We start from the raw sequence: 21,332 nt of genomic DNA, 5'->3' as shown, positions 1-21,332 counted from the left end.
GATTTCATGACTTACATGTATTCTGGAGACGTTTGCTCCTAACCATGATGTGAGTCTTATTTAAAAGTGTACAAAAGTAGGCTTTAGTAAAGGCCTATGTATAACTAGTCAGGTCACATTTATCTGACTTCCATTGGGGCTTTTACTGTATGAAAAAGAAGAGAGGGGGAAGAAGTCTGCATGAACTATTTTTTTTAACTCTTTCAGAGTAACCATTTAGTAAAGATTATTTTTATGAGAAGTAGAACTTGAGGGATTTGAATGAAAAGCATGCAATAGTCACTTTACAGAGACAGTCAGCCTGCAGTATTGCCAGAACGTGACTAGGCACAGCCAATCCCACTCCTTCTCACTTTATCTCTGCTGATTTCACTTTCTAATCCTCGATTGCAGACAGGTAATTAAGATCTAGTGTGATGAGCATCTTGAGTGGGAAAGTATAGGTTCCTATGGATCAGAAGCAGTCTCTAACTTAGGTTTGGTGGGGGAGGGAGGTCCGTAGGCTTCCAGGAGGAAGCAATATCTTCAATAAGAGTATAAAATGAATTAACCTTTAATTAGAGGCTGGGACGAGGGTGGGGGAAGAAGCACAGAATTGAGAAAGTGTGATAAGATCTGAGATCAAAAATAAATTCAATTGGACTGGAGGATGCAAAACGTCATTCCATTTTAATGTATAGCACTTGCCACTTTCCACTCATTTCTTGTTTGCTTATTTATTGTCTGTTCTTCTACCCCCATCCCCTCACATGGGACAGGAGCCCTAGCCTGTTGATTCCTCTGTCTGGCACAGGACTGCTAACCTTTCCTGAGGGTCTGCCATGTGTCAGATACTGCTTTGAGTGCCCTCACCACTACCCCAACTTTCCCACCCTCTCTCCCCAACACCATCCAAGAGACAAAAGTCTACTTCTTCAGAGTTGTTTCAAATGCTTCCTTCTCTGTGAAACCTCCCGCATTTTTCTACTCCACCCCTAACCCTCAGAATTAATTAGTTCTTTCAGAGTTCCCACAGCTATTGATCCTTCCTTGCAGCATCAATTTAATTCTCCATAGTGTTAGTTTGCTGTTCCCTTGTTTCTCTTCCCCATTCCTCATTAAGTTTTCAATCATATGAAAATACTGTATTTTTGTGTCTCTAAGCCTCTCAACACTTTGGGCAGGCTTTTATACACAAAAGGGACCTCAAAAATATTTTGCATAAATAAACTAAGGAGAGAAAGTCATGAACCCTTCTTCTTCTTCCCTTCCCCCAGTCCCTGGAGCTATCTTTTAAAACTGATCATCTGACCACATCACAACCCTACTTAACGCTGTCAAAGGCCCCTCTTCCTCCTCAGAATAGAATTCTAACTTCTCAGCACACTGGCTGCCTCAGGGCCCTGGGTGAAGCTGCTCCGGTCCACTTCTCCTGCCACATCCGTCTCTACACCTGGTCTAACACGACTTGACTCCTTATGGTGACTGCACAGCGGCCTGGACTGACTCACGCTACCAGGCTTTTATTTCCACTACTCCCTCTGCCTGGCACCCCTTTCCATTTTCCTTGACTGGCTCGGTTCAGGCATGACGTTGTCAAGTCAGCTTTCCTTCTTTGAATACAGATCCTATTAAGAACTTTAAAAAAGTATTAAGTACAGAAAATGCTATGGTGTTCCCCTCCACATGCGATTAAAAATAACACGAAATTGTAAAACGTAACTCTTCAATACCACACAATTTACATGTATGCTAGATTTAGAATACTGTCTCTGATTTCCTTTCATTCATCCTCTCTCTGCAGGCACCCATTTTGCAGACGCTCTAAACAAAGTCTATCGGATACTCCTATTGCCGGAACCTCAGGTTGGGTCGGTCAAACGCTCCACTTCTTCGCTTTCTGGGCACAACTCTGTTTTCAAGTACCTTGAGCAGGCTGCCAGTTTCCCACTAGGGTGTGAGCTCTGGAGGCGGCGCCAACAGGTCTTTGTCCACAGAGCGCGGACTCCCAGTCCGCTCCAGACTTCTTTTCTGAGTTGGAGAGCTCCTCCCCAGCCGGCCAGCGCATTTCTTCTTTAAGGAGCCGTTCCCTCCTCGCCCAGGAAATACAACCGGTTCGCACCTATCAAGGGTTGGTGCTGAGAAGAGTGAAGTGTCAGCTGGCCCTGAAAGCCGGGACAAGAAGATTCTGGAAATTCCCGGGTCCCACACCACCAGCAACAGAGACAACCAGCAAAACCAGCGTAGTGGGCGGGGCCGGGGAGATGAGTGACACCGGAAGTCACGCGGTGCGGCGGCGCTCGAATTCCCTATCTCGGCAGTCGAGTATTCAGCCTTGCAGGCGCTCCGGCGGGCTCCGCGCTGATCCACTCTTTCGGCGCTCGACTCGCCCGCGCTGCTGCCGCCGCCGAAGGAGGGGCAAAGCTCAAGATGGCGGACAAAACGCCAGGCGGATCTCAGAAGGCCAGTTCAAAGGTAATTTCCTAGAGGACTGCGTAAGTCAGTGGGTCTGTCCCTGTCGTCTGGGGCCCACAGACGCTTCTGGCCAGCGGGAGTAGGTTGGGGTGGGAGGCCAGGTCCTGGCGGCGACGGTAGGCCGAGGTGCGGGCGCACCGTGGTGCGCAGGTTGAGAGGCCTGGTATCTCCCCTTAGCCCCAGCCTGGATTCGGCTCGAGACTGGCGAGCCCGCGTGTCGGGTGGGGCGGCGTGAGTACTTCGGCCCGCGCTTGGCACTGGCGTGAAATCAGGAGTTGAGACTGAGGTCTGAAGCCGTGAACACGCGCCCCTGTATCTCACCTTGTTGCGCTCTGAGGCCGCCGGGCAGCGCCCGGGGGAGGCGGGAATCTCTCCCGGTGCTTAAGTGTCTGCCTCTCTTCCCTCGGTCCTTTGGCTCTGTACCTCACGCTTCGGGCATCTCAATTTTCCTCGCGGCCTCCAGGGAATTAAATAACCTCCAGGGCCGCAAGTTGTGAGAGGAGGACCCACAGTGGAGGGACGCGGGGGGGGGGGGGAGTGCAGAGGCGGGAGCAGCTCTCCTTTGCGGTGCTGCATAGCCAAGGGTAGTGCTCCTCTCTGCACGTGGTCTTATTTCTTTTAAGAGGAAGTACAAAATGAGCACTTCGTTCGAGGGCTCGTTTTCGAGGACTCGGGGTCTCCTGCATCTCTGTGTGTGTCTGCGTGTGTTCCCCTGAAAGGGGAACTTCCGTAGACCTGGAAGCCTCCAAAGATGAGTAAATTGCGTTGAGTTGACGGGGAACCGTGCGCGCGCGCTGTGAAACCATTGATCTGTGGAAGTCGTTCAGTGTTAGGTTGTGGTTAGCACACGTCTCAGTTGCCATCTTGAGCGGGGCATTTATTTCATCGTTGTTTGCTTTGAGTTTCTCATTTCGGACACAATATTAAAAGTTACAGGTACTGCGGGAAGTAGTTGTTAAGCTTTTTGATGGTAAGAAGCTGTGTTCTAGGGAATGCTACATATTAAAGTGTTACATGTTAAAGTGTGTATGATTATAAGTCGGTTATTAGGAAATTTACTGTAGACTGGGCGAGACTTGCGTTCACAGTTTGTTCTGACAAACATAACCCGTTTTGTACTTGCTTTCTCAGTTTCTGATAAATCATGATCCTCATGCCCTTTGGTGAATGATGTTCATAATTAGTTCGTAATTAGTAATGGCTTTACCAGACATCCTTTAGTTGGGTAGAAACTATGGTAGAGGGCCAGTTTTGGCTGCTTTACATTCTGCATTTACTCTTTGTCGTGTTCTTCCTTCCCAGGTACATTTCCCCTTAGGGAATAGGGGACTGACTAGTTGGGTGCCATACCCTACTCACTTTCCCTACACAGACTCATGACAAACACAGCCTTGCTTACTATTTGGGAACTAAAGCTAGCTAACTCCATAATCACGCATAAGTGTCACGATTTTTGTTTATTTTCCATGTAATGTTTTAAGTATCTCTTATTTTGAGGCCTTGGATACATTGTAAACATTTTAATATCTGTGTTCAGTTTTCCTTCTATAATAGTACTTCTCATGGTTGTGTGTTACCTGTAAGTAAATTGTTGGGTCCTCCAGTAATCTTTTTAGTTTATATTGCTTTAGATTATCATCAACTGTAATAGGAATCAGAATATCTCAGGACTCAGGTGATATTGACAAGATTTTCTCTATTAATGTGGAGGCTGCTTGAGATAGTGGAAAGATCTTGAATTTTGATAGACTAGATTTGCATTCAAATACTGACTTGGCAATTAATTATATTTGTGATATTAAGGTAGGTTGCTTAAACTTGACCTTCACAATTTCCTCTTTTGTAATATGGATATAATCCTTTTTTTAACAGGGTTGATGTAAGGATTAAATGAGATAATGTCCATAAAGCTCATAATAAATTAGTTCCTTTCTTCTTTTTGTTTGTAGAGGAAATAAAAAGTACTTACTTTTTAAAATGTCAGGATAAATTCTAATTCTGAGATTTAGAATTTAAGTCATCAACTATCATGATGACTGCCCAGATTGTTGCTTTTTTTCCCCTAACACAAGTCCAGAAATTATTGGAGAGAGTAGCAGATCATTTTGGGTAATACTACAGTACGTGGAATTTTTAGCCTTTGATCTCTATGGTTTGATTTTCCTTTCTTTGGGGACAGCAGATGAGTGACATTCTACAATACATATGGAGTAAACAGATTCTTCTGTTTCATGTTCATTCTTCTTTGGCAGTTAAATTCGCATGGATATGGGTAGGGTTGCTGGTTAATCATTTCTAGACATTGAGGAAAATTACAATAGACAGGATTTTTGCCATTGATAATTACAAAATTATTTGACATGTCTTAATTATGAAAATAAAGAGGTTAAAGTTAGATAACCTCTACAGTTTCTTCTAGCTTTAAAAATTACATGTTATGCATGAGTAGTCATATATAGTTGTCTCCAATGAAGAGATCCCGTGCCCTTTTATTTTCTGTGTAATTTTGCTATACTTTTCATTTTAAAGCCCAGCAAACTAGAAATTTAGTTAATGTTTTAAGAATGAGCTAATTTTTTTCTATCCATTATTCCTGTTTATCATCAGACTAAAATATCACTTTGGGGGAGAAGGGTGTTGGTGCCATGATGTAGCTTTGATTTTGGGAGGAGAGACAAAGAGAGAACCTGTAATTGCTTAGAAAATGGTTAAGCATACTTCCTTAGAATTTGATTTATAAAATTAATTATTATTTTGATTTTAAGAGGTTTTTTGTTTTGTTTGTTTGTTTTTTTTTTTTTTTTTTTGGTTGCTCAGCAAAATGAGGATATAAAGAGAATGTGGTATTTTCTTCTGCATCTCATGTGCTGGTAATAGTAATGCCGAATAGTGTGCTCTGTTATTTCACTCAGACAGTGGTTATTTTTTTGCCATATTGTCAAAAATTGGGTTAGATAGGTAAATAAGGTAGAAAATACTGCTAGCTTCCTTGACAAGTGGTTTGGGAACTATTTTGATTGATTGCTGATTAGGTATTCACTTGTAAGAAATAAGTGAAATGAGGATCCATTCAAGGCTTGTGATCCTTAGGTATATATTACTGCCTACGTACGTGCTTTTTTATGGTACCTGAAGATATATACGATTTAAATATGATGAAAAACTCCAAACAAAACACAAACCTTGAAAATCAGGCTCTTCATAGTTTTCCAGTTTTAGTTTAAACTGAATATTTATTATGATACGGGTTGTAACCTTATCTGAAAATGTAAAGTGGTTAGTTTTATGTGTGGAAGGTTGTGTTTTTGGGTGGAGAGTGGAATTATGAACTTCCGTTTTCTTCAGTGCTTTTTGGTACTGCTTGATGTCTCTTTGAGGAGTTAAAAGTTTTTTCACTAGGACCTTCCTCAGTTTAGATAAACTACAGGACATTCAAAATGTATTATAGTTACAACTTTTTATGTATTGGTAATGTTTTGGGTGTAATTTTAAAGATCATTTCAGGTTTGTTATTTAACTTTATTATACATAGTGCCTGTCTCTGATCGTATAAAGATTTTTTCAGAGGTGGTCCTTGGTTTGGCTTGGAGAGTGGTAATTAGCTAGGTAGCTGCAGCGTGTTAGTGAGGGACAGACAGCACGGCATATTGACAATGTGGAGTGTAATTTCATTGCGTAGGTACTTGTTCCAACAGGTTAAGTCAACAAGTATATTGAGGATCTGTCGCTTGCCAGATCTTGTGCTTGATTTTGAGGAAGAAAACATTGAATAAGACCATGCCCATTTTGGGGAGCATGCCGTCTATTAGCATAACAGAGTCAACACGTGAGAGTACAAGGCAGCACTATCTGAAGTATCTGAAAGTTTAGAGAAAGAATTGGCAGCTGATTGAATGGAGGGTGAGGAGGGGGAAGCTTCAGGAGCACAGAGGAATTTGATTGATTGAGTCCTTTTAAACAATGAGCAGAGCTTTGAAGGATAGAGAGGGTGTATGAAAAAGAGATGGGTGAGGTGAAGAAGAGAAAATCGCTGGGAAATGGGCTGATAAGTGTTCTGGTTTAGCTAGTGCATAGGGTGCTTGCATATGACTTAAGAGGAGCTGAGATAGAAAGGTAAGTTTTAGCTAAACTGTGAAGGGGTTTGAATGTTACAGAATAAAATTAGAGAGCCTTGGAAAATGGAGCCATTCTGGGAGCATAGTTAGGAAGGGATTGGAAGTGAGGACCAGTTTGAAGATTATTGCAGTGCTTCTCATTGATACTGAGGGTCGCTTCAGAAAGTCTCACCTGATCCTTTCTGGGAAGCTTTTCTTAATATCTTCCCCTCTGTGCCATTGTGGCGTAGCCACATTTTTACTTGTCTCTTTTATTAGCTGCTAACGACAGGAGCTATGTCTTATTTTCCTTTATCTCTCTAATGCAAGACACCGTACCATACCAGCCAGTGGGTGCCCAGTAAGTGGTTGACTGAAGGGAAGATCTGAACCACAATGGTGTCTTTGCGAAGGAAAAGGGGTCCCAGTAGAAGAGCTGTGTTAGAGGTAGGATAACAGTCTGACGCAGTTGATTACCGGCTAAGGATGGGATCTAGGACGAGCCTGTTGTAGTGCTTCTGCTGGCTGGGACTTAGTAATACTGTGTACAAACACTGTTCTCAGTGCGTCCTCTGTATTGGCCTTCACGTTCCTGAGGTGCGTGCTGTTCAGCTTTACAAATGAAGGAGCTAGGCCCAAGGTTACAGCCCTGCTAAGTGCTAACCCCTGATTCCAGGATTGGCGCTCTTAACATTTACTGCTTCCAGAGTGTGAGGACCCAGTGTTGGAAATAAGGTCACAAGGACAGGCTGGTTTGTGAGGACTTTTAGACATTTCGGATTTGAGTTCCTTACAGACATTCAGGTGAAGGTGTCCTGGAGGTAGTTTAGGAAGAGATTGGAACCTCGGAAAGGGACCAGGTTTGCATTTCAAGGATTGGGAGTCATTGTAGTGCAAACAGGTGTAGATTTGCTTTCCATGGGAGAAATGGTTAAATGTGTGGAGATGTAAGTCGATGCTTTAGAGGATGAGAGGAGAAAAAGGACATTCAGGAGACGGAAGTGGGAATGGAGAGCTGACTAGGCAGAGTGGCAGCGTTGGAGGAATGTCACTGTGGGTAGCTAGCTCATTTTAAAACTCAGGTGTGGAGGCCTTTCACGTGATGTAAAGTAGGAGCAGCCAGGAAAAAAAAGGTTTTCTTCTCAGTCACCAGGATACAGGGTCATATGGCATAAGTGTCATTGGCTGCACTTTTATCTCAGCAGCATCCGAATGATCCTTGTTCCTTTTGGATTTTCTTACCATCCTTCCCCATGTCTGTACTGTCTGCTCTCTCTATACTCGAGAAATTTCTCTGTATCTGCTTCTGTATTGCCTCAAATCTCCTTTATTCTGCCCTTTCTTTTCTTTCTTTTGGGTCTTTTCATTTGGATGAGGAATTGTGCTGCAGACTTCAGAAGATCTTTAAACATCATTAATTTGTTCTTAAGTTTTAAAGAAAATAAAAACCCAAGCCCAAAACAAATAATACAGTTCAGTTTCAGGTAGGGAAGAGGGGGAGTTGGGAAGAGGGGGAGGCTCAGGTTCTGAAGTTACTGTTTACCTGGACCATTGGCTTTAGAAATTGGTTGTTCTTTTAAAATCTTATGGACCACTGTTTGAATACCTAACTGTCCTTAAGCCTAAAAAAAATCCCAGTCTGGATGCTGTGCAGCTATAGCTACATATCTTTGCAAAATGCCTGGTTTGCAGTAACTATGACTAGTGCCATCTTAGGTTAATTGAAATCAGCTGATGCATCTTCCTAAGCCATGCAGTTATTTTTAAATGCTAGAAATGATGGTTTGAATGTGGTGGCATAGATGATTAAAGAAAGGCTAGCACATTCTTAGCTACTCTTGCGTGCTGCTTCTTCTGAGTGAACTTGAGAGTTATTCCTGGCAATCCCCTTTGCCCCTTTGTAAAGATTTACCTTTGGAATTTTGAGCTATTGAATGAAATTGTATTAGATATGTAAATAAATTTGGGTATAGTAGACATTGTCTTAATAATGAGTTGTTTTCCCATGGAGGAATATGATGAGTCTTTTTAAAAGGTGACTCGAGACTTGAATAACTGAATCTTTCTGTAAAGTTTGTGTTTTCTTCACACAGGTTGTGTACATTTCTTTAGTTGGTTTCTACATGTTTTATATTTTTATTACTATTATGATTAGGATATTATTTTTGTTACCTAGCAGGTTAACACTAGTATATTGGAAGGCAGTTGATTTATTTTTTTTTCAGATTTTTTTTTTTTTTCAGACCATTCAGTCTTTTATGGATATTTTTCCTTTTCTAAGAGGAATTCTCTTGGCTATTCTAACTTTTAAGTTTTTGCAAAGAGGCACATTTCAAAGTGTTTCAAAGTGTGTTTCGCAGAGTTAAATACCAAAAAATTTTTTCTTCCTTACTATCTTGCCTTTTAAGAAAGATTAGCTGGGAAAAGAAACTGAATGAGGAAGGACACAATAAAAGTTGGGGACAGAAAATGACGGATATAAAAAATGGAGGTGGGCAGTATCTCAGTGCTTGGTGGTTTGGGGCTGATTTTACCTAGGGCCCAGTACAGTGGAGTTCAGAGGAATAAATTGATTCAGTAGGAAAATCTGACCAGCTGTTCTCAGCCTTATGTTTAGATGAGTAAAGATGAATAAAACAGTACTGTGTGGATCCATGTGAATCCTGTTATTTAAATAGCCTTGCAGTTTGGCATCTTTGTCCTTAGATGGGTAGTGAAAAACCAGCAAATTATTGTATGCTATATGTAATTAGAAATGTAGATCAATTAAGGAAAAATAAGATGACATTTTAAGAGTTGACATTGTTGAAAATTGCCGTTATATGAAGACTGAACTCTTCATTGTGCAATAGTCAGCAACAGTGACATGCTGAAGTAGAAACAGCCCCCTTAAAACAAGTTGCAAACAGAGGCCGTTTGGGGAGTTGATAATAGGATTTTGTTTTTCTTGAACTATTTCTGTAGTAGAATTTGTACCTTTTGCTAGACGTCAAGGGTTTATTTATGAATTTTCTTGGTATTAGAATCTACTTCTATGACTGGGAGGTTAGAGAAAAGGGGAGGTTTCTTTTCTGTGTAGTGAGAAGTTGCTGCTATGACAGAGTGGAAGCAGTAAACAGTGTATCTTATGACTTGGGAAGAACTTTTGCTTGAAACTTCTGTTGTATAAATAGTGGTTATGTTTCTACTCTGCAGTATAAAAAGATAACTATGCCTCAGATATAGCCTATCATTTGTATCAATCTTGGGAAATGTGCTGTTCTGAATTTTAAAGAATTGACTTGCACATTTATTTTGGATCATAACATTTTTGTTTGTCAGAGATTGCCCTTGTTTGATTTTATTAGCTGAGAAGAAATTGCTACAAGTTTGGAAAGATCAAGTCTGTATGAGAAACACTTGTTTTGTTAGCATACCAAGACTGCTTTCTGATCATTTAAATATTAACTTTTATTTTTAATACTTGCAGACCAGATCATCAGATGTTCATTCATCTGGATCTTCAGATGCACACGTGAGTATTAAAAGGCAGTCTTTGTCTTTTTTCTTTGAAATTGAATTTCTTTGTTTATATTCCTACACTTATGGTTTTACTTGATAAAGAAATACAATTATGTTGTACGTGCCTATTTTTTTTCCACCTTTTTTGTTAGGTGCTCCCCTTTCTTTGTCTTCTATTTGCATGAATCGGGCCCCTCAACCATGTTAGAAAACTAGTGTGTGTATTTCCTTATTTTTTAAATCATGCTTATAAAATCCCATATACACATAAATGTGTACTTACACATTGACGATGGCATTCATTATACACACTCATTTTTTTTCTCATTGCACAGTACACCTATTGGAAATCCCTGTGAGTCAACAGGGATAGCTCTAATATTCCCTGTGGAAGGTACAGTTATTAATTTTAATGTTTAGTGAGCTGTTTCTCTGTTGATGGGTGTATACTTGAGTTTAAAGCTTTTTGACATTTTGGATGTACTGTAGTAAACATTCCTTTACATACGCTGTTTCAGCAGTACTCAGTGTGCTCTTCAGACCCCTAAGGGTCACTCGCACGGGGTTTGTGAGTTAGACTGTTTTGTAATAACACTGAGACATTTGCCTTTTTCTCTGTGTTGACATTGGCCCTGATGGTGAGAAAGCAATAGATGGGTAAACTGTGGGCACCTTAGCACGAATTGCGACAGTGTGGCCTCAGTGTGTTTCCCCCCGGGCACAGGAAAACATGCTAGTGTCACTGAAGAATGTTCCTGATGAAGCAGTAAAACTTGTCAATATTTGATCTTGTCCATTTGTTCAGGTCTTTTTAATGATGGGTGTGATGAAATGGGAAGTACATGTAAGGCGTTTCCGCTTACCAAAGTGTGATGATTGTCTTGAGGAAAAGTACTTGTGGGATTGTTTAAATTGAGAAGTGAAACTTGCTTCTTTTTTTCATGGAATACCACTTTTATTTGAAGGGGCAAGTGACAGATAAACTATGGTTAATCACACTTGGATGTTTGGCAGATGTTTTCTTGAAAATGAAGGAAATGAACCTGTTATTTCAAGGAAAACAACTATTTGTTACCTATGTAAAATTCGAGCGTTCAAGTGCAAGTTAGAATTACTGAAAACTTGCCCTGTAGTTAAGAACTTTTTTAATGAAATAAGTGGTCATATTAAGAGATGAGAGTTTTGATAGCGTATAATTCAGTTAATTTGCACATTTGGGTTATTTCTAGTTTTCAATATTGCATATGTGATTTTTAAAAACATGTTTTTTACTTTTCCTGAAGATGGATGCATCTGGACCCTCAGATAGTGATATGCCAAGTCGGGCACGACCTAAGAGCCCAAGGAAACATAATTATAGGAATGAAAGTGCCCGAGAAAGCCTTTGTGATTCTCCTCATCAGAATCTTTCAAGAGTAAGTATTGATAAAGATAAGAAAGTATAGTTAATGATTTTAATCTGTCCTTGATTGAATTTGGTGGTTGGATATCTTGGTTTTGTACTTGTTGTTTCATCTTATACTATTTGAAAATAATATTCTTCATTGTATTCAAATTAATGATAAACTCAAATTCATCTAAGGGAATGGTTTTTTTTTTTTTTTTTTGCTCATGTGAAGATATGTCTTTATTTTAAATTTTATTAAAAAAACAACAACAAGGAACGTTTTGGATGTAAAATGGTTAATGGTTGGACTTACTGTTCCCTCCTTCTACCAAACATTACTGAACCAAGTGCCAAATGCCAGTCACTGGAAATACACAGACGATTAAAATAGCTCTTGCTTTCAGAGTGCTTATAGTCTTGCCCTGGGAGGCAAACAGTGGATGCTGGTGAGTACATTTACAGGGCAATACGAGAACTCTTCACTGCATATATCTGCAAAATGCTGTTGTGTTCTTTTTTGTATTTTAAATCATGTTTTCATGTGATTAAATTTGGAGAATATAATGAAGATAGTCATCAGGAGCCAGTATTAACACTGATAACACTTTCTTTGTTTTTCTTGTTTAATATTTCTCAGCATAAATATGTTTTTACTTTGCTGAGCTTCATTTTACAGGAACACATTTTAAAATACTCTGTTTTTAGTTCTAATTTTTTTTATTTTAGCAAAAGTTCTGTAAGTAAACTTTTTAATGGATGATTGTATTTTAGGGAACATTCCTTAATTTCCTTAACCATTTCCCTCTTGGGCTTAGCTCTGAGGTTATAAATAAAATTTGAGCTCAAACATTTTGTAAAATTGTTTTTCATTGAATTTATATGTGATTTTACAGTTTGTTTAAATTTTTGAAGTTGAAACCGGTGATGTTGAATGATACAAAACATTTTTCTTTCTGTTTTGGAGGAGAAACAAAATTTACTTTGAATATGTTCCAGAAACCCAATATTGACTTTTGGATTATAAACTGCTTTATTTTTTCAAAGGGATTTTAATGTGACTTTAAGGTAGTTCGCAGCAGTATTACTCTTTCATTCTTTATATCTCAAGAACAAGCCTTTTTAGTAACTGGGAATTGATAAAGTTTAATTTTTCAATTGGTTAGCTTCTCATTTTCGTAGGGGCTAGAGATACCTTCAGATTTCAGTTTCAGATTAATATTTTAGGTTGTATTTAATAAACATTTCTCTCAAGTTCATGAATCAAAATCTAATACTCAGATGAATAACTAATTGAACAACTAAAGGTCTACAATTTATTCAAGCCGTATTTCAGAAGAAAGTTGCTTTTAAGTTACATAAATGAAGACTTCATTAAAATAGGATTTTCTCATATCCAAAATTCATTGATGAATGTTTATTTGTGTGGAAACTTAGAATATTGTATGTGATGTATTCTGAAATGAAGAAAATGAAGTTATGTTCATAAACAGTATTGTTGATGAAGAATGAGGGGATTTACAGAATTATAAAAGGAAGTGATAACGATTTGTAGTACCTGGAATGGCGGTTAAAAATGGTATTCAGATTCCTGCTGTTGAGCCCTGGAAATGTATGCCGCCTTCTCCCTATTTGAATGTCTGTTTTCTGTACTGCTTGTTTTACCCAGAAGCATCTGTGCTTTCCCTTCTCAGGTGCTTTTGTTGCTGCCAAGCAGTTAGAATGAGTTCTAAGCCTTGGCATGTCTATTTTGTTTTTACTTGTTTTTTAAAGTGGCTTTTGTATGTTGCTGACCTTCAGCTAGCAAATGATATTTTTAAATGAATATTTACTTCAGAATTAAGCTTAGGGTAGGCAGGCACCTGACACTTAAGAGTACTATCAGCTTTTCTTTACAATGAATTATTTTTTCAAAAGTCATCTATTCTGAATATTTGATTATCAGTTGAGGAGTATCACTGAAGTGATAGATAACACTAAGAATGCTAAAGGTATACCTTTTTATTTATTTTATTTCTTTTCATAGCCTCTTCTAGAAAACAAACTTAAAGCATTCAGTATTGGAAAAATGAGTACAGCTAAGCGAACTTTAAGTAAGAAGGAGCAAGAAGAATTGAAGAAAAAGGTAATGTTTAAAATGTATTTTGAATTATCCTTGGAAATAAATGTATTTCAGGGGGCAGTAAATGTATGGCCAGTAGAGGGATGTTTTTCAGAGGTTTTTGACCTCCAGGGTATCCTAGCTGCCAACTCCAAGTCAAATATCTAACCCAGGGTATCCTCAGAGCAGTCCAGCTTCCATCCCTGTCCCTTCACAGTTTTCTCTCTACTGTGGAACAATTTGGGTTATTTTCTGGTCTATTCTTTTTCTTTTATAAGCAGATGTGTATACATATATATTGTACCCACTCTTCTTTCTGAGTGGAACATAGCATGCTATATAAAGTACACTTTTCTCCATCTTGCTTTTTTCATAACATTGTATCTCAGATTACTGCAAGTATTTTTAAATATTCCTTGTTTTTTTAAATTGCTGTCTAGATATGCAATACTTAATTCAACTAAAATACTTGAGGAAATTTTTTGCCATTTCATGGATAGGGTTATACATATGCTGTTTTGTTAGTGTACCTTTGGGATATCTTCCTCTAAATTGGATTACAGGGCTGAATGGTAAATACATAACTGTAGCTTTGCTAGTTATTGTCAAATTGCTTCTAAGGGCAGGGCAATTTTGCATTCATATCGGTAAAGTATAAAAGGTGGTTTCCCCAGAGCCTTGCCGACAGAGGATGTTATCAAAGGAGTTTGCCCAATCTGCTAGGTGAAAAATAGTATCTTAGTGTAGTTGTAAATAGGCATTTTGCTTATAAGAGGTTGAACAGCTTTTGTTGTGTTTGTTTCTGTGAACTGTCTACTCATAACTAAACCAATCTTTCTGTAAGTAAGTTATCTCTATTTTTAGAAACTCTGTATATTAAGTAGATTAACACTTTGTCTATAATACAAGGTGCAGTGTTTTGTCCCAGTTTGTTGACTGTCTTTTTATTTTACTTCTGGTGTTTTTTTCATGCAGAAATTATTATTATGTAATCAGATTTATCAGTCCTTCCTTATGGTTTCTGGGTTTTCAGTCAAGTTTTTCCCACTCCCAGCTTATACATTTCCTCATTTTTTCCCTAATACTTATAGGGTTTTATTTAAAAAAATTTTTGATTAATTTGCAACTTCTACTTGTATATAATGTGAACAATTGGTTCATTTTTATTTTTTTCAAATAGCTATTAAGTTACTCCAACACCATTCAAGTCCATCTATTCTTCACTGATTTGAGATGCCCCTTTTATTGAATACTAAATTTCCAGATGCTATTGGATTTATTTCTGTATTTTCTATTCTGCTCCATTGGCCTTCCTATTCATACATTTTGGAGGCATTTAAAATTGTTATAATGGAAATTGGCATTTAAAATTGTTATAATGGAAATTATCAAGGTTTTGAGCTTTTTAAAAAAATATCAACTCGAGATATTGCTGCTTCAGCTTTGTTTTTGTTTTTTTGTTTGTTTTTTATTGGGGAATGTTGGGGAACACTGTGTTTTTCCAGAACCTATCAACTCCATGTCACGTCGTCGTTTTCAATCTAGTTGTGGGGGGGGCGCAGCTCAGTTCCAAGTCAAGTCGTTTTCAATCTAGTTGTGGAGGGTGCAGCTCACTGACCCATGTGGGAATCGAACTGGCAACCTTGGTGTTATGAGCAGTGTGCTCCAACCACTGAGCCAACCGGCCATCCCCTTCTTCAGTTTTTAATAAACATGTCTTTGGTGGTTTGTAAAGGAAATCTTTTGTCCACTGAATTAAATCATCACGCCTTGGAAACATCATAAACATTAATAGAATAATACATTTTATATGGTCAGTTGTCATACAATTTGACCCCTGAATTGTCTCTGAACAGAATTACTTAGTGGGTCCTTTGCTGTTTACACAGATTGCCAATAGAAGAGCAAAGCTTCTCTTAGTTTTAGTGTTAACATCTAATATCTACTAAGGATTAGATATTACCTGTTAAGACTGCTTAACCTTCTTTCCCTAGTGAAGGAAAAGGTTTCATTTACATTATTTCTTGATGAGTTTCTCCCTATTTACAATAATTTTGTATTAAGTGCTGTTAATATAATCGTGTATTTAGGAGGATGAAAAGGCTGCTGCTGAGATTTATGAGGAATTTCTTGCTGCTTTTGAAGGAAGTGATGGTAATAAAGTGAAAACGTTTGTGCGTGGAGGTGTCGTTAATGCAGCTAAAGGTAAGTGTGAATATTATAGTCTGTTAATGCAGCTTAAGGTAAGTGTGAATATTATAGTAAACCCAAAAAGTCTTAGTTGAATGACTGCAGGTAATTATGAAAGGAGTTTGGTTGCTTTTCCTTTCTATCAGCACCCTCTAGTGGTGACATTAATTAGCAAAATAAATGGCCAAAGGTAGATTAATAAGAAGTTGGAGCCAGATAAGTTTTAGAAATATTTACTACTTTCCAAGATTTAAGACAGCAGAGAACTTTGCAAAAATTTTAATATATTTCATAGTTTTACTATAAAATCATTAAATTAGCATTTTGGGGGAGGAGGGCACCAATATTTGAATTTAACATATTTCTTCAATAATGATATATCTTAGTGCTAAAAGCATTTTATTTTTGTTTATTTTTAAATAAAATAGCAAGTAAATGAAATCAAAATAATGGGAAGTTTGCATTGAAACTGAGTATTTTAAATTTCAGAAGAACATGAAACAGATGAAAAAAGAGGCAAAATCTATAAGCCGTCTTCAAGATTTGCAGATCCCAAAACTCCTCCAAGCCAGTCATCTAATGAAAGACCGCCATCTCTTCTTGTGATAGAAACCAAAAAACCTGTAAGTCAGACTTCAGTAAGTGAGCATTTATGTTAAGAAGTGACACTGCCGGTGGTACTTTCAGTACTTGCACTGTAAGCAGGACTTTGGTTTCTTGTTTTTATTTACTTTGGGAATAGATGTTGAGTTTTGATGAGTAATTTTCCTAGGAGAGTAGGAAATGTAGGTAATATTTTTATGCTCTTTGAGCCATGGACATTTGCTGTTACTATACTCATAACATATTGCAAGTAAAAAGTTGACTGTATTTTAGGTGTAAATGTAAAATAATGGGATTGTATTTTGAAAGAATTCTGAACTATGGTACTTAAATTATATCAGCATATATAGTGTCAGTTAATTTTGGAAGACTACATACTCCAACGATGTGTCTGTTACTTAGAACATTTTTGGGATTTATTTAGAATTACTATTAGAACTAGCAACACTTTCTTTTAAATATTCTTAATGTTAAAGAACTTTATTTTTTGAGGGTGAGGTGTTTTATGGGGGAAGGTAGTAGATGTGGGTTGTGTCATTTATAATTAGATTTGGCGAAGAAGTATGATTCCATTGAATAGTGAGACTGATTTTTCTCTTGTGACTTTTAAAATAACTCTGAAAGCAATGAAAAAAACCCCAGCTTTATTGAGATATAATTCACATACCATAAAGTTCCTCCTTATAAAGATACCATTGAGTATGTCTTTCTTTAGTATATTTACAGTTGTGTAACTGTCACTAATTGCTAATTTTAGAACATTTTTATTATTAATATTTCAGAAAGAAACCTTATACCTGTTTTTAGTCATCGCCAATCTGTGGCAACTGCTAATATACTCTGTCTCTTTGGACTTGCTGATTCCAGAGATTTCATGCAGATGGAATCATATAACATGTGGTCATTTGGGTCTGGCTTGTTTACTTAGCATACTGTTTTAAGGCTCATTTGTGGTGTATATGAGTACTTCATTCCTTTTTATGGTGGATAATATTCTGTATTATGCGTAGACCACATATCGTTTATCCATTTATCATTTGATGGACGTTTGGGTTTTTGCACTTTTTGGCCATTATTATAGAAGAATGCTGCTATAAAACACTGACGTATAACAGCTTAACTACGTTTTCAATTCTTTTATACTATATGCCTAGGAGTGGAATTGCTGGGTCATATGGTAACTATTTGTTTAACTTTGAGAAACTGCCAAATTGTTTTCCAAAGTAGTTGTACTACCTTACAGTTTCATCAGCAATGTGTGAAGATTCCAGTTTTTCCATATCTTTGTCAACATCTGTTAAAGTTATCTGTATTTAAATTTATTTTAGTCATCTCAGTGAAGGTGAAGTTGTACCTAGTTGTGGTTTTGACTTGTACTTCCCTAATGACATTGAGCATTTTTTTTTATGTGTTTATTGTTCATTTGTTGTCTTCTGTGGAAATTTCTTTTCAGATTCTTGGCCCATTTTAAAATTTGCTTATTTGTCTTTTTTATTGTTGAGTTGTAAGAATATATTACACCTTGAATTAAGTTTTTTGTCAGCTGTATGATTTGCAAATGTTTTCTACCATTCCATAGGTTATCTTTGCACTTTCTTGATAGTGTCCTTTGAAGCACAAAAGTTTAATTTTGATGTTCAGTTTATCAGTTTTTTTTTTCTTTTGTCACTTGTGCTTTTTGTGTTATGTCTAAGAAACTAAGCTAATTCAAGGTCATGAAGATTCACTCCTATGTTTTTCTCTAAGAGTTTTATAGTTTTAGCTCTTAACATTTAGGTCTGTGAACCATTTGAGTTAATTTTTGTGTATAGTGTGAAGCACAGGTCCAACTTCATTCTTTTTGCATGTGGATATTCAGTTGTCCTAGTACCATTTGTTAAAAAGACTATATTTTTTCCCCATTGAATTCTTCTGGTACTTTTAAAAGAGGTTATTCCAAAAGCAGTTCTGGAAGTAATTTTAAAAGGAATTTTACATATGTTATTGATTGTTTCAGTAATTCATATCCTCCTGAGATTATTGTTTTGTCGAGTACATATTTTGGTAGCTGTTCTTGGCAGTTACTTTACATGTTAGTTTAGTTACTTGATGCTCATTAATTTTGCCCCCTGTTCCCCTCCAACAGTATTCAGGCCTAAGTATCTCAGGCTTTTGGGGGATAAAGTTAGTGGCTCCTATACTTGAAGACTGCTCGTTGTCATGTTGTTTGTTTTAATAATTGTTTAATTCTTAGTTTGAGAGAACAGGAAGGGAAATTCAATGATAACAGAAGTATCATTCTTTTTAATTTAAATAATTAGAACAGAGTGGGCATTAAGCTATAAATTATTTAAAATGATTATTGAAGTATTAGTTTTGTGTAACCTTCTTTTGGTTGAAGTATAACTTGTTGTATCCTTCATAGCCACTGAAGAAAGGGGAGAAAGAAAAGAAAAAAAGCAATTTGGAACTCTTCAAAGAAGAATTGAAACAGTAAGTTTTCTAGTGCTAAGAATGGTTAGCATAGGTGTATTGGTACTCACAGATGTAGGTATGAAGAGTGTAGTGGACCAGTTAATTACTTCTAACTGGCTTACCATGAGGTTGTTTTAGATATCACAGTGATACATTGTAGGGTATATTTGAAAATGAATTAGCGTTTCTTCTAGCATCTAGGTTGCTTGCATTATGTGGGTGCAATTCAATTGATTAATGGCCAGACTCCTGTTTGCATTGGAAACAATACAGTTACTGAAGTAGGGGTGAGGAATGGTTGAACTTAGCCAAGAAAGAACAAATCCTTGGTTTTAATGTTGAATTTCTTTCTTGTCTTAGAAGTGAGCTTTGTATTTCATTGCTTGTATGCTGTTTCAGAAATTTTGCCATAACTGTTACAGCTGAGGAACTCTCTAATCTTAGTTGTCAGTACTGGCATTTGATTATAAATATTTCAAGTTCTTTGAAGATGATACTTGGAAAAGCTCTATTTTTATTAAATTTGAACAAATTTTGGCTCATTATTAGTGATTTTGAATATTTTCAACAGAATTCAAGAAGAGCGTGATGAGAGGCATAAAACAAAAGGCAGGTTAAGTCGATTTGAGCCTCCTCAGTCAGATTCTGATGGTCAGCGTCGTTCCAGTAAGTGACGTTTATTTTAATGTTTATATTTGTGATTAACTATGCTAAAAACTAAGAATTATTTTCTTTTCTCCCTTTTAAAGTGGATGCGCCTTCAAGAAGAAATAGATCATCTGGTGGTAATACAGTTTTTTGCTTTTTTAATTAACAGAAATTGTCCAGACTTTGTATTTTTCAGGTTATAATTTTTTTTCTCTTTGCCCTAGTTCTTGATGATTATGCACCTGGATCACATGATGTAGGAGATCCGAGCACCACTAATTTATACCTTGGAAACATTAATCCACAGGTAATATTAGAAAAGTAAGATGAATGTTGGCTTATATGCTTTATACTTTTGGAAGAAAACTGTTGTGTCAATCAGTAAAAAAAAAAAAATAAAGTCAAGAATATGAGGTAGGCAGATTTGATGGAACTGGATAGACTCTAAAATTATCTCTCTAGTAAGGGCTGAATTGTCTTGCTGTAATTCTTAAGGGCTTATCTCCTCTTCCTGTAACTGGACTGTACATGCGCTGAATTTGAAATGTTTTACTAGGTGGTGATCTTATTATTTACCACATCAGGATATGACCAGTGGTGGACAGTATTCTTCTGAGACTGTCCCCTTTTGATGGCATAGCTTGCTTCCTTATGGATTTCCTTTTTGTTTTTTCGTCATAATAGTAAATCTAGTATTTGTGCTTTTTGTCTTTATATTTTAATTCTTTTCCCTGCATCGGTGTTAATTGTGTTATGAGGAATGTAGTGACTGTTACACATAATACACTCTTTCAAAAAGTTATATATTGGACCTCGCTGCATGCTTACCTTTTTCTGTTTTCTCTCTTCTTGATTACTCTGGTAGTTAGAAAAAGAGTGATCAGATCCTGTTTTTCTTTCATCACCAACAAATATTTCCTTCTTAAATGTGGTAACAACTGCTGCCTGAAAAGTATTTCTCAGTGCCTAACAATCACTGCAGAACAGCTTTGTGTGTAGATGCAGGACCTTCAAAGGAAGAAGAGGGGAGGTAACGGTGTGCCTTGGATTTCTCCAGCCACCAGCCTCTTCACCCTGGCCATGCACTTACATAAAACAGTAGGTTTCTGGTCTGAGGATTTGCGAATGTCCCAGGAGATCAGGATATGATTTGTGTGGAGGGCCTAGTACTTGAATGGAAAAATGTAGCAGTAATAATATCTCTGTTCATTTTGCAAAAATTACTTTGCTTTCTGTTGCATAGAATTCTTTTTTCCTTTTTTTTTCTGCATACCAAAAAATCCTTCTGCCTTTTAATAGATGAATGAAGAAATGCTGTGCCAAGAATTTGGAAGATTTGGACCATTAGCTAGTGTAAAAATTATGTGGCCTAGAACCGATGAAGAAAGAGCAAGAGAGAGAAATTGTGGCTTTGTGGCCTTTATGAATAGAAGAGATGCTGAAAGAGCTTTAAAAAATTTAAATGGTAAAGTACTTATTGTCCATTAATTCAGACTTTTATTTTATATTGGTTCTGAAAAGTATAAGAATTTTAGAGAGAAAATAGACCAGAAACGGAAAAGTTAAAAATTCTGATCACCAAAATCTTTTATTTTCTTTTGAGAGTTACTACCTTTCTTTTCTTTCTTGTAGGAAAGATGATTATGTCTTTTGAAATGAAGCTAGGTTGGGGTAAAGCTGTGCCTATTCCTCCACATCCGATATACATCCCACCTTCTATGATGGAACACACGCTTCCCCCACCTCCATCAGGACTGCCTTTTAATGCGCAGCCTAGAGAGCGGTTAAAAAACCCCAATGCTCCCATGTTACCACCACCTAAAAACAAGGAGGATTTTGAGAAGGTAATTTTAAAAATGTACATAGGGCCGCATCTATTTGTAAATACTGAATCTGTGGTAGT

At 37.3% G+C, this 21,332-nt stretch overlaps 1 protein-coding gene across 5 annotated transcripts in view; it reads left to right on the top strand.

Annotated features, from left to right (window-relative positions):
* The first annotated feature begins 2,295 nt into the window (after nucleotides 1–2,295).
* The window catches only part of U2SURP (U2 snRNP associated SURP domain containing), a 44,127-nt gene continuing 25,090 nt past the window's right edge, over nucleotides 2,296–21,332 (top strand). The window contains exons 1-12 of one of the 5 annotated variants that reach the window (XM_019753583.2): nucleotides 2,296–2,454; nucleotides 10,018–10,062; nucleotides 11,333–11,464; nucleotides 13,460–13,558; nucleotides 15,625–15,739; nucleotides 16,214–16,347; nucleotides 18,732–18,799; nucleotides 19,353–19,447; nucleotides 19,531–19,563; nucleotides 19,654–19,736; nucleotides 20,729–20,894; nucleotides 21,062–21,273. In XM_019753583.2, coding sequence (XP_019609142.1) covers nucleotides 2,410–2,454; nucleotides 10,018–10,062; nucleotides 11,333–11,464; nucleotides 13,460–13,558; nucleotides 15,625–15,739; nucleotides 16,214–16,347; nucleotides 18,732–18,799; nucleotides 19,353–19,447; nucleotides 19,531–19,563; nucleotides 19,654–19,736; nucleotides 20,729–20,894; nucleotides 21,062–21,273 — 1,227 coding nt within the window. In that variant the 5' untranslated portion in view covers nucleotides 2,296–2,409. Of the gene's footprint in view, nucleotides 2,455–10,017; nucleotides 10,063–11,332; nucleotides 11,465–13,459; nucleotides 13,559–15,624; nucleotides 15,740–16,213; nucleotides 16,348–18,731; nucleotides 18,800–19,352; nucleotides 19,448–19,530; nucleotides 19,567–19,653; nucleotides 19,737–20,728; nucleotides 20,895–21,061; nucleotides 21,274–21,332 lie in introns of all 5 variants that reach the window. The other 4 variants (XM_019753585.2, XM_019753582.2, XM_074334011.1 and 1 more) reach the window with 4 other exon arrangements.

The sequence above is a fragment of the Rhinolophus sinicus genome, linkage group LG01 (assembly GCF_036562045.2).
Source record: "Rhinolophus sinicus isolate RSC01 linkage group LG01, ASM3656204v1, whole genome shotgun sequence".
In the NCBI taxonomy this organism is placed as follows: Eukaryota; Metazoa; Chordata; class Mammalia; order Chiroptera; family Rhinolophidae; genus Rhinolophus; species Rhinolophus sinicus.
This window is presented reverse-complemented; position numbering and strand designations above follow the sequence as displayed.